This window comes from Coptis chinensis, chromosome 6 (genome assembly GCF_015680905.1).
Source record: "Coptis chinensis isolate HL-2020 chromosome 6, ASM1568090v1, whole genome shotgun sequence".
In the NCBI taxonomy this organism is placed as follows: Eukaryota; Viridiplantae; Streptophyta; class Magnoliopsida; order Ranunculales; family Ranunculaceae; genus Coptis; species Coptis chinensis.
The window spans coordinates 12,850,192-12,867,166 of NC_141461.1; the positions used below are offsets into that span (position 1 = coordinate 12,850,192).

Consider the following 16,975-nt stretch of genomic DNA (forward strand, 5'->3'; position numbering starts at 1 on the left):
ATAATAAGGAAACAAGTGATACTTTTAACACTAAACATCCAATTAATAATTATTTTAGTTTAATTTTGGCAACAATTGAGTCATTTTGGGACAAGTAATTAATTGTTCTAAATATGGTTCAATCCAAAAATTAAAAGATAAAACTTTTTTAGAATTGGAAAAATATTAGTTCTACTCAGACTCCCTCAATAACTCCATTGGGACTCCGTTTACTAGGTGGCATCAAAATCTTATTCTTTTTCCAAGATTTAAAAAACAAATATTGAAATAAATTAATACCAAATAACATATCTAATTAAATGACTAAAACCAAAATAACAAATAAATAAAAACTTGACTATATTTCCATAAACAAATCAACCAAAAAAGAAAATAAATTAAAGAAAAATAAACCTTAATTCCCAAAAAAAAAAAAAAAAGATGAATTCGGTGCACTTGTGAAACAAATCATCATATATTTTGACATAATCATCCAAACATTTGTTTAAGTCAATAGATAGATAATCATATGATGAAGGTTAATATGTTTGTGGAAATATAGGCAAAATTTTTGTTATTTATTTGTTACTATTTTGAGTGTTAGTTATTTAATTGAATAAATTATTAGTTATTTTTTTATTTCTATTTGTTTTTTTTATTATTGAAAAAAAATATATAATTTGGATGCACGTAAGATATAGAGTCCCTTTGGATAAATATATTTTTTGTTGAAAAAATTGATGTTTATCAGTGCAATGAAATTTCCACGTTTTATATGTTTTATTTATGACTTTGGGCCATTGCCATCAACTTTTTGGCTCGTTTCACTTTGGTCCCCCAATGTGTTTCCGTTTCAAAACATGCTTGTGTGGCTCTGAAAAATAATGTGGCCACTTCTCCTATTTTTGGACGGAAAAAACTAATTTGTCTAGATTCCATTCTAGCTTTTCAAAGTTAAAAAATAAGACTGTTCCAAATTCAATGAGATTCTATTGAAATTTCTTCTGTAGATTTTATAAGGTCGGAATGCTAATTTAGAGCATCTCTAGGTGGTAGTATAACCTGTCAAATCCTTCATATTTGAAGAAAAAATTCGAATTTCTAATTCCATCTCTAATGGGCCTCATTCATGGTCCTTTTTTTCGCGACGTTCGCAAATCACGGAGGTTTGGATGCGGATCTTGAGGCGGGCAATGAATAGTAATATCGGCGCCCGATCTAATGTCCCCAAGTTTTTTTTGACTTTGACTACCACTACGCGATAAAAACTAATAATGTCTAGTTATTTTTTTTTTTACTTTTTTCAATTTGGTGCGGCGAAATCAGCGTGAGTGTTTTTTGAACTTGGGGCGACGATTGGTAATGTTTAGCTAGCTTCTGTAGGTCATCTCCATTTTTCTGCGACCACCTAGAGTTGGTCGAAATTTGCTACCAGATTCTGTGGTCGCATTCTTCAAATTTGAAGAGTATGCTACCACCACCTAGAGATGCTCTTAGCCACGGTCGGAATGCCAATTTCTTGATAACAATTCTTTTAGCATTAAGACTCCCCTATTAAATAGAGCGAACGTGCGGAACACATTTATGTTTTGTGTTTGATCATACATCACGTGTAAAATACATCCTTGCCCTCAACAAATGAAAATGGATACACAAATTTAGATTTTAAGGAGGCGTTTGCTTAATTGAGAATGCTGAATGAAAAATGACTCAATTAACGAGTACTTTCTATATGATAGTGGAAAACTCTCCAGGACAAATCGGGAAAAAAAAAGTAATTCTCACGGACACCTTTGTTTTTTTAATAAGAAATTGGTTCTCAGGCTCAATTTTGGGGAAAATGAAGTCTAGAGGACGTTTTTTGTGAATAACTCACAAGGACAAATTTTAGGGAAAAGTAACTCACGAACCCACTATTTCAAAATTAGTAACCCTCAAGGACAAAATAAATTGTCCCCGCCTTTTTACATTTTTTTAAATGTCAGTTATACCCTTCCGTGAAAATAACCCTCAAGGACAAATGACCTGGATTTAAAATAAATATTTTTCGATTTTACCCTTTTCATTATTTTTACTATGAACAATGAGTGTTCATACTTTCTGTTAGTGTATGGACAATGATTGTTCATATCCAAATAGGTGAATGGACCTTATACAATATATTGATGTATGAACATTCAATATTCATACCAAAAGGACTATGAACATTCAATGTTCATACCCAAAGGACCAAGGACTATGAACATCGAATGTTCATACCTAAAGGACTATGAACATTGAATGTTCATACCTAATCAATGTTCATACCCAAAGGACTATGAACATCGAATGTTCATACTATACCCAAAGAACTATGAACATTGAATGCTCATACCCAATCAATGTTCATACCTAAGAACTATGAACATTGAATGTTCACTATGAACATCGAATGTTCATACCCAAAAGACTATGAACATTGAATGTTCATACCCAATCAATATTCATACCCAAGGACTATGAACAATCAATGTTCATACCTACCAATTGAAAAAAAATTTAAAAGTAGTCATGAACAATGATTGTTCACTTTTGATGTATGAACACTTTTGATGTATGAACAGTGATTTTTCATACTCCCAAATAGGTATGAACAATCCATGTTCATAATTGGATCAATGTTCATACCTATTGGATCATTGTTCATAACTCCAATAGGTATGAACACTCATTGTTCATAGCTAATGTTTGTAATTGGGGGTATGAACAATGAATGTTCACACTTGCTTAAAGGTATGAACAATGATTGTTCATACTAAATACACCAGGTCGTTTCGTCTGGGTTGGGCCGTTAATTATTTCGCATCAGGAGTATACTTGACATTTTATCTACCCGATCCGTTTTTTATTTCACGTCAAGGGTATACTTGACCTTTCATTTACCCGGCCCTTGTGAGTTACGAAAAAAAAATGGTGTCCTTGAGAGTTACGTTTTCAACAGTTTTGTCCTTGAGAGTCACTCCCTGTTTTTTTTAATCACTCATAAAGATCGGGTAGATGAAAGGTCAAGTATACCCTTGACGCAAAATTAAAAACGGCTCAAGTAAATGAAGGGTCAAATATATTCCTAATGCGAAATAATAAACGTCCCGGCCCAACCGAAACGACCCAATGTATATAGTATGAACAATTATATCTATTTGAGTATGAACAATCAATGTTCATACCTCGACATAATGTATGATCAGTAATAACACTTATTGGAGTATGAACAATCAATGTTTATACCCCAACATAATGTATGATCAGTAAGAACACCTTTTAGAGTATATATGAACATTGATTGTTCATACATATCATACCTCAACATAATGCATGATTAGTAATAATACATATTGGAGTATGAACAATCATTGTTCATATATCAATATATTGTATGAGCTGCGTTAACCTATTTCATACATCAACACAAGGTATAAATACTCATTGTTTATAGCAAAATGACTGAAAAGGTAAAATCGAAAAATATTTATTTCAAATTCGGACTATTTGTCCTTATGAGTTATTTTCACTCGAAAATTAGTTTTCCGCATGGGTTATTTACACTCGAAAATTGTCCTTGATTGACAGTGATTAAAAAAAACAACATTTTGTTCTAATTAAATGTTGTTTTAGTTAGAAAGTATAAGAAATTGGTTTTAATTAAAATGTTGGTTCTTTTTTCACTGGAACCAATTTCTTATACTTTCTAACGAACCAACATTTTAATTAGAACAAAAAAGTTGTTTGGTCTGGGATTCATCGTTTACCATTCTACTTATATATATATTAGAAAGAAGAAAAAAGAAAAGAAAAAAAATTTAATTTAGTTAAAAATATTTACCCATTTTCTACTGGTGTACGCACACTGTGTTGTATGCTTCTTTTAAGTAGTTCAAAACTTGCTGAAACATTCAAAGAGTAGTGTATTGGTTAGAAAAAAATTGATCTTTTGTACCATAAACTTTGCTCATTTTATCAAAGTAGGCCAAAAAAAAAAAAAAAAAACAAATTGGCCCAACAACTTTTGGTTAATATATCACATTAGGCCGTCAGTGTGTTTCCATTATTTTAAATGTTTATGTGTACTAACAGATGTCTATGTGGTTTAACGGATGGAAGCTTATGTGGCGCTACTGTACGTATAGAATAGACGCCTAGGAACATGTGATGTGGCATGATGATGCCATAATGTCGTCATCCTTGTGTCAGCGTAAATCACGCATGTTGCACATGAATTAGAAGCAATTAAATGTAATCACCAACCACTAAAAAATCCCCAATACTTGTAATATAATCTCTAATGGCTAAAATCCCCCAATTTATTGTAATCCCCAATTGCTAGAATTTCAATTCTCTAAATTCTTTCTTTTTGTCTTTCTTATCTCTCTTCAAAGCTGATGCAGGCGTACACCTAAGGTTTCTGCTCTAAATATAGGTGCACGCCTATATGATACTTTTGTTTCGGGTCATTTTATTGATGTAATGAGTTGCGGAGCATTGTTCTACACAAAAGGGTAGTTTAGTCCTTATTTGATGAGTTGTGTTTAGGGTTTGTGTTGCCTATCGAAGGCCATTTTAGGGTTTGTTCGTAAAAAACAATTTTTGGTTTATTCAATTTATTATTGTCGTTTCTTGGTTAAAGAACGATTTTATTATTGATTCTTGGTTAGAGGTTGATTATTTAGATTGTTTGAGAGCTAATATATGTTGCGCTTTATTACATTAAAAGCTCTCAATTCAATTCTTTAAGTCATTTCTATCTAAAATATCCCCCAAATTAAGGTTTTTGTTTCATTCAATGTTGAGTTGTATTAAAATCCCCCAAATCATGTCAACTGCTAGTCAAAATTCTAATGGCTCTGTCGGGTCGGAATCTTGAATTTTTTTTGTTTAATTAGGTTCTTGATTGGAAAATTTGAGGAGAATTAAGATTTAATTAGGTTTTTTAATTTCGAGAATTTGGAAATTAGGAATTCTATCTGAATTTGGGGATTTTAGAGAGCATAAAACATGGAAGATTGACTAAGTGTGATCGACTTAAATACATATAGAGTTAGAAACACATTATGCACCGTGGGTGAAATTTTAGTGATGACATAAGGAAGCCACGCCAGCATTAGTAGGTGTCCATTACAACGATGTTAGATGAGCTTAGGTGAGCTTCCTGCTCGACACATATACATCCGGCACACCACATAAACATTTGAAGTAACGGAATGGTAATAGTGGTCTTACATGATACATTAATCAAAGTTGTTGGCCCAATTTGTTTGAAAAAAAAAAATCTTTGCCTAATTTGATAAAACTTTGTTCACTGTACAAAACATCAATTTTTTCTATTGGTTATTTGTTAAAGAATATTTAGCTAATTAAGGAGAATTTGGGTAAGTGCTTAAAAAACGACTACTTAGGCGGAAGTCCACCTATTTGTTAGTTTACTGGTTCGGCATGAAATCGTAAATCACTCTCTTCCAAGGATTGGCAAGCATTTACTGAGAAACCCCCTCTGCTTTTTGTAACAAAATGAACCAGAAGTAGACACTAAATCATGGCCAATTTTTGTTGGCATAAGCCCAATGATTATCGGCAAAAACAATTACTAATGCCAGAATTGAATCTTACCGTTATTTCCTTTCCCTTCTAGGGATTGTCTTTGAAGTTAAAGTTTGCTAAATAACAGTGAACAGAACATATATTAATTAAAACCAATATGAATCATATATTAAGCTACGCATAATACAAGTTTTTGGAATGAAAACAATTTTACTCCTTAACTTACATAAACACACATAGAATCGAACACTACTCAAAATAAAGCTAAAAACAAATACCATAGTCTGTCACAGCGATCTCCATAGAGTATGAACTGTGGTGGCGCGCCAACCAATAGATAATGACCTTCTATGTCATTATAATGATTATATCAAGTATCGCAAAAGGGTAATCGGAGCGCCCATCCAGGAATGACTGCTTAAGAATGGGGTGGGGAGAGAGATGGGACTGGTAAGGCATTGGGAAGAGTGGGAATGGTGGGCAATGTGGGGTTAGGAAGAGTAGGGATCTCAGGCTTCGGAACTTGGGGCAACTCTGGTGCTTCAATCTTAGGCAAAGGTGGTAATTCAGGTTTTGGCAAAGTTGGGACTTCAGGCAACTTTGGTACTTCAATCTTAGGCAAAGGTGGTAGTTCAGGTTTGGGCGAAGTTGGGACTTCAGGCAATTTTGGTACTTCAATCTTAGGCAAAGGTGGTACCTCAGGTTTCGGCAAAATCGAAGTTGTTGGTAGAGGTGGCAATTCAGGCTTTGGCAATGTTGGCACTTCATCATGTTTTGGCAAAGTAGGGACATGGGGTAGTGCCAGCAATTCAGCCTCTGGAAGTGGTGGTGGAAACTCTGCCTTTGGCAAAGGTGGTAGCTCAGGCTTTGGTAATGTGGGGAGTTGAGGTAGAGGTGGTAGTTCGGGTTTAGGTAGTGTTGGCAATTCTAGTTTAGGCAAAGTTGGGATATCGATGGTAGGAATAGAAGGGAACGTGGGCTTGGGAAGTTCTGGAACCTCCGGCAAGGTTGTGTGACTTGTGTCTGAAAGATGGCGGGCTGCACTTACATTAGTGTTTATGAAAGACAAAATGACGACTAATACTATTAGAGGCACTATAGAAGAAAGGTAGTGGAAATGAGCCATGTTTAGTTTGATGGCAACTAGCAAGAAGAGCTTCAGGTTTATTGGCTGATCAACTAATTAATGAATACTCAATGAGGTAAAGGTGCAAGGTGTAACCGTAATGTGCTGTGATGCATTTGCCCTGGCATTGAATTTATAGGGAACTAGATCACTGGACGTGGCGTTTAGGCAATACTTTTATTGCTAGGTTGGTGAATTCTTTGTAGTTGGATAGCTTAGATTTTTAATTAAATTGTTAAGTTGTTCAACTTCTCAGCTATCACCTTGACAAAAATCAAACACAAATTTTTTGGATTTCGGATTTATGGTATGTATGGTACTGGATACAAAGACTTGGTTCAGTAGCTAGTACGTGTTGTGATTTTGTCCTGATCTTTTTTTTTTTGAAAAGTTAAGCTGGGGTTAAGGCTGACCCCCACCTGTTTTATTGATAATCAACTTGTTACATATGGAGTTCCTGAGGCATCATCCTCATACATACCTTCCCTAAGAGTATAGTCATTAGAAAGAGGTTCGACAAAAACACAAGTTCTAAGGCCTCAAACCTAACACCAAATCTATTCAAAGTACACCATTACTAGAAGTACTTCATTCCACCTACTTTCCTTTCGAGAATTGTTTTGCTAAGGCTGGGTGATCTTTCGAAACATGCTTTTGGGCTTTATCAAACTCTCGGAAGAAGGTTCCACAATGGATGCAAGCAAATGTTTGACCCATTCGCTCATCCCAAATCTCTTTAATATAACCATCAAGATGCTTAACTTTTTCCCCGCCAAAGCGAAACTTTCTTCATCATGGCAAGAGTGGGATCATCAATTTCACCAGGAGATCGTTGAACGTGCTTCTTAGTTTTCTTTTTCTTCTCAATAGTTCTCCATTCATCTCCATTAATCAGAGGTGTTACTGCCAAATTTTCAGAAGTAACCTCAACAAAATCTTGAGGATGAGTGCCTTCAACTTGGTTTGTAGCAAGAATAATGTGGTCATTGAAAAACTCATTCTCTTTCTCTCTACTGACCTCACCATCGATAGTATTCGAGCATTCATCCTCACTTGTAGCCATAGTTGGATGCGATACATTGGTCTTCATAATTGGCATACATGCTGGTGCCAAGGAATTGCTATAATAACTAATAAGCAATCTATTTAAGAAATCAAAATGGATAGATAAGAAGTTGAACTAAACCAAAATAAAAGTCTAAACACTTCTCAACTACACAGATACCGACTTGCCACTTCCTTCCACCGCACTCCTATAAAATGCATGCTAAAAAATTTAATAGCAATGCATTCTCATAAGAATAACTTGTTCCTTTAGCTGATCATTAATTGTAGCAGTTAATCATATCAGCTAAATCATCTTGAACTCTGCTAGCCTTATCGCATCCAACTATGGCTTATCTCCACCGCATTTCTTTTACCTTGCCTCTTCTAATTGGTTACTCTCTCATTAATGAATGCCGATTATGTCGGTCACAGCTCGCGCTTTTAGAGACAACTTTGCCTGAGATTCCAGAACTCCCCAAGCCTACATTGCCTACTATTCCAACTATCCCATCCATGCCTAAGCCCGAATTGCCGACACTACCTAAACCCGAACTGCCATCTCTACCTCAGATCCCTACGTTACCAAAGCCTGAGCTACCACCTTTGCCAAAGGCGGAGTTGCCACCACTGCCAAAGACGGTATTGCCACCACTACCAAAGACTGAATTGCCACCATTACCTCATGTCCCTACTTCGCCAAACCTTGATGAAGCGCCTATCGTCGAGCAAATATTGTCACCCCGATATTCCAGTCTAAATATTGTGATTCGATATTTGTGATTCCATACTTCGCACTATAGTTTGTATGTTGCAGGTTTAAGGCAGGAAAAGGAGGGAGAAGAAGAGAATGGACACGTGGCATTAAATGATTGGATAAAGCTATTATCACAGGACTATATAAAGACTGGAAGGAGGAAGAAAGATTCATTCCAATTTCATTTAAGAAAAACCAACAAAATCGAGCGAAAGAGAGAAAACTTGTAACCATTGTTACCAATCAATAAAAAGACATTTCAATTCGATCTTTGTTCTTATTCTTGTTTAGTTTCTTGATTGTTGATCTTTGTGAAGCTTCTTTGCAAACTACATTGGCGCCGTCCGTGTTTCAAGGATCAAGAAAGAACATTTTTTTTCTTGTTTTTTCTCGAGTTTGAATCTACCGGTTGAGGGGTTGAAGGAGTTTCGATAGGATCAGTGAAGAATAGTGAATTTGTTTAAAGAGATATTTGGTTTCTTGTCAAGATGTCTCCCAAACGAGCGACAACAAGTAAAGCATTAATGGTTGATGAAGCAAGCACGTCTCAAGCAGCATCTAAGAATGCAGATCGAAGAACTAGACGGTCAGTGAGTAGACTGGTGGAAGAAGTAAATCTGAAAGATTTGTTGAGAAGGATGGCTGAATTAGAAAAACAAAATCAGATGTTAATGGCTGAAAATAAAGCGGTAAGGGAAGAAAAGGAGAAGCGTGCTGAAGACGCTATGTATGAGAAGGATGACGAGGAGTCGAGTTCAGGTACCCCAGTGGTACAAAAGAGTCACCTCAAGGAGGTGAGAAGAAGCCACCCTGAAGAAGTACAATTTGTAGCGAGAACGACACCAAGAGTGGTGCAAGAAGAAGAAGTTAAAGCACCAATCACAAAGGAAATGGTGCAAGAAATGATGCAGAAGCAGTTATGAGATCAGTTATTGGAAAAGATCTCAACATCGATACAAAAGCTGGCAGATGATGTGGGTAGGAATCCATTGAAAAAGGAGATAGAAAGGGTCTTTTTACCTCCAAAGTTCAAGAATCCAAAATTTAGTCAGTATGAGGAGCCACTGATCCCATGGACCATCTTTTTAGCTATCGACATCAGTTCTCGATATATCAGGGTACCGAGTATTGGGATACTGTATTATGTTGATCATTTTCATCAAGCTTGAAAGGCAAAGCACTAAAATGGTTTTGCACAATTCCGGAGGGATCCATTTCATGCTTTCATAAAATTGAAGAAAGGTTCCTCACCAATTACGGTCACCAGAGGGTGAAGCCAAAGCAGGTGTCGACCTTATTTTAATTAAAGCAAGAAAAGAATGAGTCATTGAAAGATTTCTTGGCAAGGTTCAAGGCTGAAATCCAGTCGGTAGAAAGGTTGGATGAATCAGAAATGACAGCTGTCATAGCTTTCCAAGCAGGTGTAATACCAGGATCTTTTATGCACAAGTATTTGTTGAGAAAAGAGGTTAAAACTCTGCAGGATTAAAGACGGCTATCGCTCAAGCAGTGTTGCAAGTCACTGATGCAGGAAGAAAAGATAAAGATAATACTGATCGATATGAAAGTCGAGATTCCTCGAGGTCAGATCATAAAAGACCTCGAGCGAAGACAAGCGAGATAATCACCGCAAAACAAGGAAGTTTGAGAAAACACTGAAAAGGGAATTAGATCCTAGTAATTTCATAGCTCTCAATTCCACGCCAGAAGATATATTGAGGAGGATATCGAAAGAAGAGTTCGTGATCTGGCCAAAATTCACTCGCAGGGAGATAAAAGGTAGACCTTACTGTCAATTTTATAAGGTGGAGAACCATGAAACTAATAGGTGTCCGGTAAAAGATAAAAGATATTGACAGGCTCATGAAGGATGGAAAATTGAGAGAATTTTGGGCTGATGTTAGACCTGAAGAAACGACACCTATACATGAGAAGCCACTGGGGGCAATAAACATGATTTACAAAGGAGAAATTCCCTAGAAAAAAAATCTTTCGAGATAAGATAAGAAAGATATCAACGGTGAAAGAGGTGCTCGAGGTCAATGTCGAGCCAAGTTCGGTAAATCAGCAGCTGGTGTTGGCTAGCATTCCTGGGGCAATTATGTTTGTACCAGAGGATCTATCCAAGGTAATGTTACCACATGACAATGCTTTGTTAATCACCTTGCGTATTGTGGGTTATGATGTACAGAAGATATTAGTGGACTGTGGTAGTTCAATTAATATTTTATTTTGGAGAGCATTCAAAGGAATTAGTCTCGATGAGTCTCATTTAAAGCCACCAAAGTTCAGTTTATATGGTTTTAATGGAACTTGTACCAAGCCCGCTGGAGAGATAAAATTGCCGCCTCGAAAGGGCCTCAAACAGCGATGATGGCGACATTCGTGGTCATCAAGCGCCATTCTGATCACAATGTCATATTAGGAAGGAAGTGGATACACAAAATGCGGGTTGTGCCTAGCACATTCTATCAAGTCATCCGATTCCCAACTATATATGGATTGCATGAAATTAGGAGAGATCAATCCGAATCAGAAAAGTGTAATTTTCTCACAGTAAAGAGAATGATGAAGGGGAAAAACCAAGACACTGGGGGCGTCTTGGAAAATTATAATTAGCAGTTACAGCAAGTTTTGCTTGTCGACACCAATGTGCAAATACATGAGCAGGTAAGGTTCACTCAAGAGCTGAAGCAAAATGAAGAACCCCTCTGGGAAAGAAAGACCATAGAAACGGTGGAGAAAGTTAATATTAGTACAGGAGAAAGTGAGTGTCATTTGTTTATTGGTACAGAGATGGAGGAAAGCATAAGAAATGAGTTGATGGTATTTTTGAAAGAAAATCAGGATGTTTTCGCATGGTCGATGTCGAACCTCACTGGTATCAATCCAGATGTTTGTTCACACAAGCTGAATATGGAAGAAAATGCAATTCCTATGCACCAAAAACATCGGAAGGTGAGACCAATGTATGAAGAAGCGGTGCAAGTCGAAATACAGAAGATGTTAAAAAATGGCATAATTAGAGAGGTGGAGCATTCTCAATGGGTAGCAAACATCGTGTAGTACCGAAGAAAGATGGTAGAGTTCGAATTTGTGTCGACTTTACCGATGTAAATAAAATGTGTCCAAAGGATCATTATCCCATGCCTAGGATTGATGAGTTGGTTGATCGAACTGCTGGTTTCGAGTTGATCAGTTTTTGCGATGGGTATTCGAGATATTTTCAGATTCTAATGGCTATTGTGGACCAGCTAAAAATGGCGTTCATCGTTAATGGAGGGATATATTGTTTTATCAGAATGTCATTTGGATTGAAGAATGCGGGAGTTATCAAAGATTAGTAGAGAAGATGTTTAAAAAACTCATCAAACGAATTGTCGGGGTCTATATAGATGATATGGTCATCAAATCTGTGAAAGTTGTAGATCATGTAAAGGACCTCGACACCGTATTCAAAATTTTGTGAGAGTTTAATATGAAGCTTAATCCTGAAAAATGTACTTTTGGGGTCAGTTTGGGCAAGTTTTTGGGATACATCATTATGAAGCGGGGTATCGATGCTAATCCTGATCAAATACGAGTACTTCAGCAAATGTCATCTCTTACAACCAGAAAGCAAATACAAAGGTTGACGGGACGAATAGCTGCGCTCAATAGATTTATCTCCAGAACTTCGGATCGATATAAGCCGCTTTTTAAGTTGCTTAAAAAGAATGTTAAATTCTGTTGGAATGAGGAATGTGAAGAAGCATTTTCTAAATTAAAGAAATATTTAGAAGAAATGCCAACACTTACAAAGGCAGATGAGGGAGAGAGTTTTCTCCTTTATTTGGCTATATCAGATTTTGCTATAAATTCTGTCCTTGTAAAAGTAGAAAATGGGTTGGAAAGGCCGATATATTTTCAAAACAAAACGATGCTCGAGGCGGAGACTCGGTACTCCATTATAGAGAAATATGCTTTGGCACTTTTATTTTCATCTCAGAGGCTGAAGCCATATTTTCAAGCACATTCTGTGATAGTGATGACGAATCTACCGTTGAAGCAAACTCTAGCAAAAACGCTAAGTCAGGAAGGATGTCTAAATGGTCGGTACTAATAAACGGTTCGAGTAGAGTATCGAACCGAAAGCATCGAGAAAAGTTAGGTATTGGTCGACTTTTCCGGCAGATTTTCCATCCGAGGATGCTAGTTGGGGCATGGAAGAGGAGGAATTTTCAATGTTGCAAGAGCCCGAGATCTTATCGATCTGAGATGATCCATGGTGGGAACTAATGGTTGGAGATTATTTGTCGATGGATCATCCGGAGGTAAGGGGTGTGGCATCGAGTGGTGCCGGTTACTCCCGAAAATCAAAGACTTCGAAACAAAGAATAACATTGGGGTTCCATGCATCTAACAATGAGGCTGAGTATGAAGCTTTAATAGCTAGTCTCAAATTGGCGAGATCTCAACATAAAAATTGTCAATCTTCAGTGACTTGATGCTCGTGGTCAGCCAGATCAACGGAGGATATTTGGCAAAATGTGAAAATATGGTGGATTATTTGAACTTCATAAAATCCAAATTGAAGGACTTCAGTAAGATAAAGCTTCAACATCTCAATAAAAATGAGAATAGGCATGTCGATGGACTGGCGTGTGTTGCAGCGATGTTGGAAAACACAGAGGGTCACACTCTACATATCAGAGTTCAACAGAGGCCAAGCATCGACATCGACGACTCATAAGTGATGGAGATTGATACACTGGGGGCGTCATGGATGGAAGCATATATCTCATACTTATCTGAGGGCAAAGTAATGGAGGACAAAAATGAGGCCAGAAGGATTACGTCTGGCGCTCAAAGATATGTATTGATTGATAATGAGTTATATCGAAAGAATCCTGGAGGTCCACATTTGAAATGCATATCGCTTGAGGAAGTGCAGCTAATCATTGTCGAGCTTCACGAAGGCGAATGTGGAAACCACTCAACTGGTAGATCACTGGCAAATAAAATCACAAGGCAAGGATATTTCACTACAACAGAAAGGCTCATTTACAACGCCAGACCTCGTTGCTAAAAGTACTAAAATGCGTTGCAACTGATCAATGGCAACGCTAATGTTGGCGTCACAAAGGCGCTGCAAAAAAGTGGGTCACAAAAGCTAATTTGTGACGCATGTAATGACGTTGCAAAAGTTTGAACTCTTTTGCAACGCCCTGCCTCATTGCTAGAAATTTGTTTGTGTTGCTACTAATATTTTGAAACTAAATTGGTTTTGAAAATAATTCAAACTATTTGCAGCGAGTAGCGTTGCAAAACACTAGTTTTTAACAACACCTTGGGCGTTGCAAAAAGTAAATTTTTTAGTTGCACTCTGAACGTCACAAAAGGTTTAATACCTATTGCTACATGCATAGCATTGCAAAAGGGCACCAAATGCGTTGCTAATTGTCCCATTTGAAATGTCCTGCTTTTTTCTTGCAACGCCACTCTTGTTGCCACTAGTGTCCACCTGAATAATCAGCACCCATATTTTACAAATTATTTCAATTATTTTGAATTTGTTGAATTTTGTCGAATGCAATTTACGTAAAAAAGATCAAAAGAATAACCATATTTCAATTCACAATGAGTTGTAACAAAATATATCTTATTAACTAAGATCACCCATTACAAAAAACTTTACGGCATCCACACAGCCCAATACATTGTATCACATAATTTTTTCACAGCAATAATCAACTAAAATTTGACATGTTCTTCAAAACTAGATTTTAGCAAAATTCACAAATGTCAATAGTTTGCCAACTTGAACAGCATCCATCCACAATTTCTTCACTAAACTACCGGCAATCGATCATCCAATCTGGTACAACAAATTGAAAAAAGACATAAGAAAACTTCTTCAAAACTTTAACAAAGCTAAAATGCACTCAAATAAGCAATGCATGTGGAAAAAAAAATTACCAAGTCAAACTTATGGACCTAGGAGGTAGGAACACCACTACAATTTGCCATAATTGGTCTAGTTCCCACCCTTTTACAAACTAAAAATCAATATTATGCCCATGGCCAAAAGCTTAAATTGGTACAAATATAATAAGAAGAAAAAAAAACTTGAAACCATAATAACTTATCAAAGTTGTGACTAACACTGAACATCTCAAAACGAGTAATACTCAATCACAAATGCAACCAATCAATTTAATACACAAAAACCGATAAGAAAAGGAAACAAGAGCATTAACACATTATCAGATACTCATTTTGTTCAATCGCTAACGTCCTCAAAACAAAAATTTTAAATGGAGTGAGTTTTGTACCTTGATCCAAGTGGGAAGAAGAGCAAGATGGTCATGAACAAAAGGTGGTTCGCTGGCCAAAATTCAATCATGCCTTACCCATCAATCCAATATGCACTATCATGATATGAACTCAATTATGTATTTCATAAAAAGAGTTTGTGTATCTTCAAAATCAATATAGGCGGGCTTATGAATAGAAAAACATCTAGATCATTGGTTGTGACTTACTAAACCATGAAAGTACTTGTTGGAGGACTGACATCTAGCACCTACATCCCCAACCCATTCTAGCTTAAAACACGATAGGCAAAAACATGTAGAAGAAATAGCTTACACGAATGCTAGATTTGTTTGTTCCAAAATTCTGTTTCACATTGCTTCATGGCCGAGCTCCTGAATTTCATATCAAAATAAAACAAACAATATTAAAAACAGAAATATATATATATATATATATATATATATGTGTGTGTGTGTGTGTGTGTGTGTGTGTGTGTGTGTTAACTGCAACAATTAAATATCCAAACCCAAGGAGGTAAAGGTGTTGCACCACAAGGTTCATCCCCCAAAAAAACCCAAGATAAGTCGTAATGCTATACAAAGTTGTGTGCAGCTACTAAAACACCTAGATTATATTCAACAAGTAATAATCCTATCATATAAGGGGCCTCATCATATAAACCAATGGAACGTCTAAACTAAATATATAGCTTCCAACTAAGTGAAGTGCATCACTTCTTACCAACAATTTTTCCATTATCTCATCACATAAGAGTCATGCATGTGTTATTGAAGAGGCAAAACAAAGGGACAAGACAAAGGAACACAGAGGAACAACAAAACAGCATCATGTTACCACCATCCACACTAAATGTGATTCCAGAAATCAAAGGCATCACATGACGCACTCAAAGGAAGTGCGGTAATCAAATGGTAATACTAAAAAGAAGATTACACAACTTGAAAAATTAAGCTTCAATTTATTTTTCTCTAGTAGTAATTTTAGCTTCTAACCTGAAAAATAAAACAAGCTGAAAAGTTCATTAAGATAACCAAAATCAATTAAGCCCCAAAGAGAAGAAAAATTAATTAAGACCCAAAAAGAGAAGCAACCAGAAAAAAATGAAGCTAGACCAAAAATCGAAGCTTTGACAGTAACCCAAAACCAAAACAAACTTTCCTTGAAACTCCAAATCAAAGATTACATTGTAGAGCAGCTTTGAAAAACTCTCATTGCAAAGATGATACGTGTCTTATATGATAGAGGGAATGTGAGACACCCACCACTCAGTAGTCAGTAGATTAAACTTTTCACACCCTGTTACATATAAATCAAAGCATATCCCATTACACATGTTACATACAAGAAAATAAAAGATCAAGTAATTGAGGACGCAATAAAATTCAAAATGTAGATTCAGTGCAAAGAAGAAGAAAAAAGATGAATACTTGAATCAGTTGTCGACGTAAATGCAGCCAAATCCAGCTAAAAAAAGAGGACCTCAAGAAACATAGAGATAAGAATTAGATGCCCAACATTATAAGAGAATAACCAAAAGTTGATTAATTACATAAGGCCAACATTTAATAATTATAGACCTAAAAACAGAGATTGAACCAGCCTAAGAAGAGACTAAATACCAAAATCCAATAGTTATAGGCCAATTTAATTCAAACATAAGGATTATAAAATGTGGACTAAAATGAATGCTTAAAAGAATTACATTAAACAATTGAAACAAATTAAAGAACCCTAAAATTAATGATGTAAGGGAATACCCAACCTGGAAAATTAAAGCTTCAAACATTCTTTCTATAGTAGTAATTTCAGCTTCTAACCAACCTGAAAAATTAAAAGCCCGAAAAAGAGAATAAATCAACCTGAAAATTAAAGCTTGGCAGAGAGAGAGAGTTTATATTACCACGATGGTTCTGAATGGGGGTTGCTGGTGGGAATGGGGGTTGGCGGTGGCTGGAGGGAAAGTAAGAGAAAGGATAGTCATTTAGGGCTTTCACATTTTAGTTTTCAGTTGAAGCGCTGAGATTAAAAATAGGCCCGCCCATAAATTCCAATTCGAAAAATTAACACCCGTCTTCAAAAAGCCCATTAGCAACACCAGTCACGTCCAAACAGAGGCTATACTAAATTTAATAATCATTCGTACAAAAATTTGTAACAACGAATTTGGCATCGCAAAT

General features: G+C 36.2%; 1 protein-coding gene and 1 long non-coding RNA gene across 2 annotated transcripts; both read right to left on the minus strand.

Moving 5' to 3' along the window:
- Nucleotides 1-5,674: 5,674 nt before the first annotated feature.
- Nucleotides 5,675-6,796, minus strand: LOC147491536 (uncharacterized). The gene has a single exon (XM_086566898.1). The coding sequence runs from the start codon at nucleotides 6,677-6,679 to the stop codon at nucleotides 5,972-5,974; it is 708 nt and encodes a 235-aa protein (XP_086423024.1). The 5' UTR covers nucleotides 6,680-6,796; the 3' UTR covers nucleotides 5,675-5,971.
- Nucleotides 6,797-14,765: 7,969 nt separating this feature from the next.
- Nucleotides 14,766-15,988, minus strand: LOC147491537 (uncharacterized). The gene is made up of 3 exons (XR_015200229.1): nucleotides 15,890-15,988; nucleotides 15,737-15,790; nucleotides 14,766-15,169 (listed from the first exon to the last, which is right to left on the minus strand). It is a non-coding gene; the product is annotated as an uncharacterized LOC147491537 (long non-coding RNA).
- Between the last annotated feature and the right edge of the window lie 987 nt (nucleotides 15,989-16,975).

Coding starts and splice junctions, on each gene's coding strand:
- LOC147491536 (XM_086566898.1), bottom strand. CDS start 6,679: ATGGCTCATTTCCACTACCTTTCTTCTATAGTGCCTCTAATAGTATTA.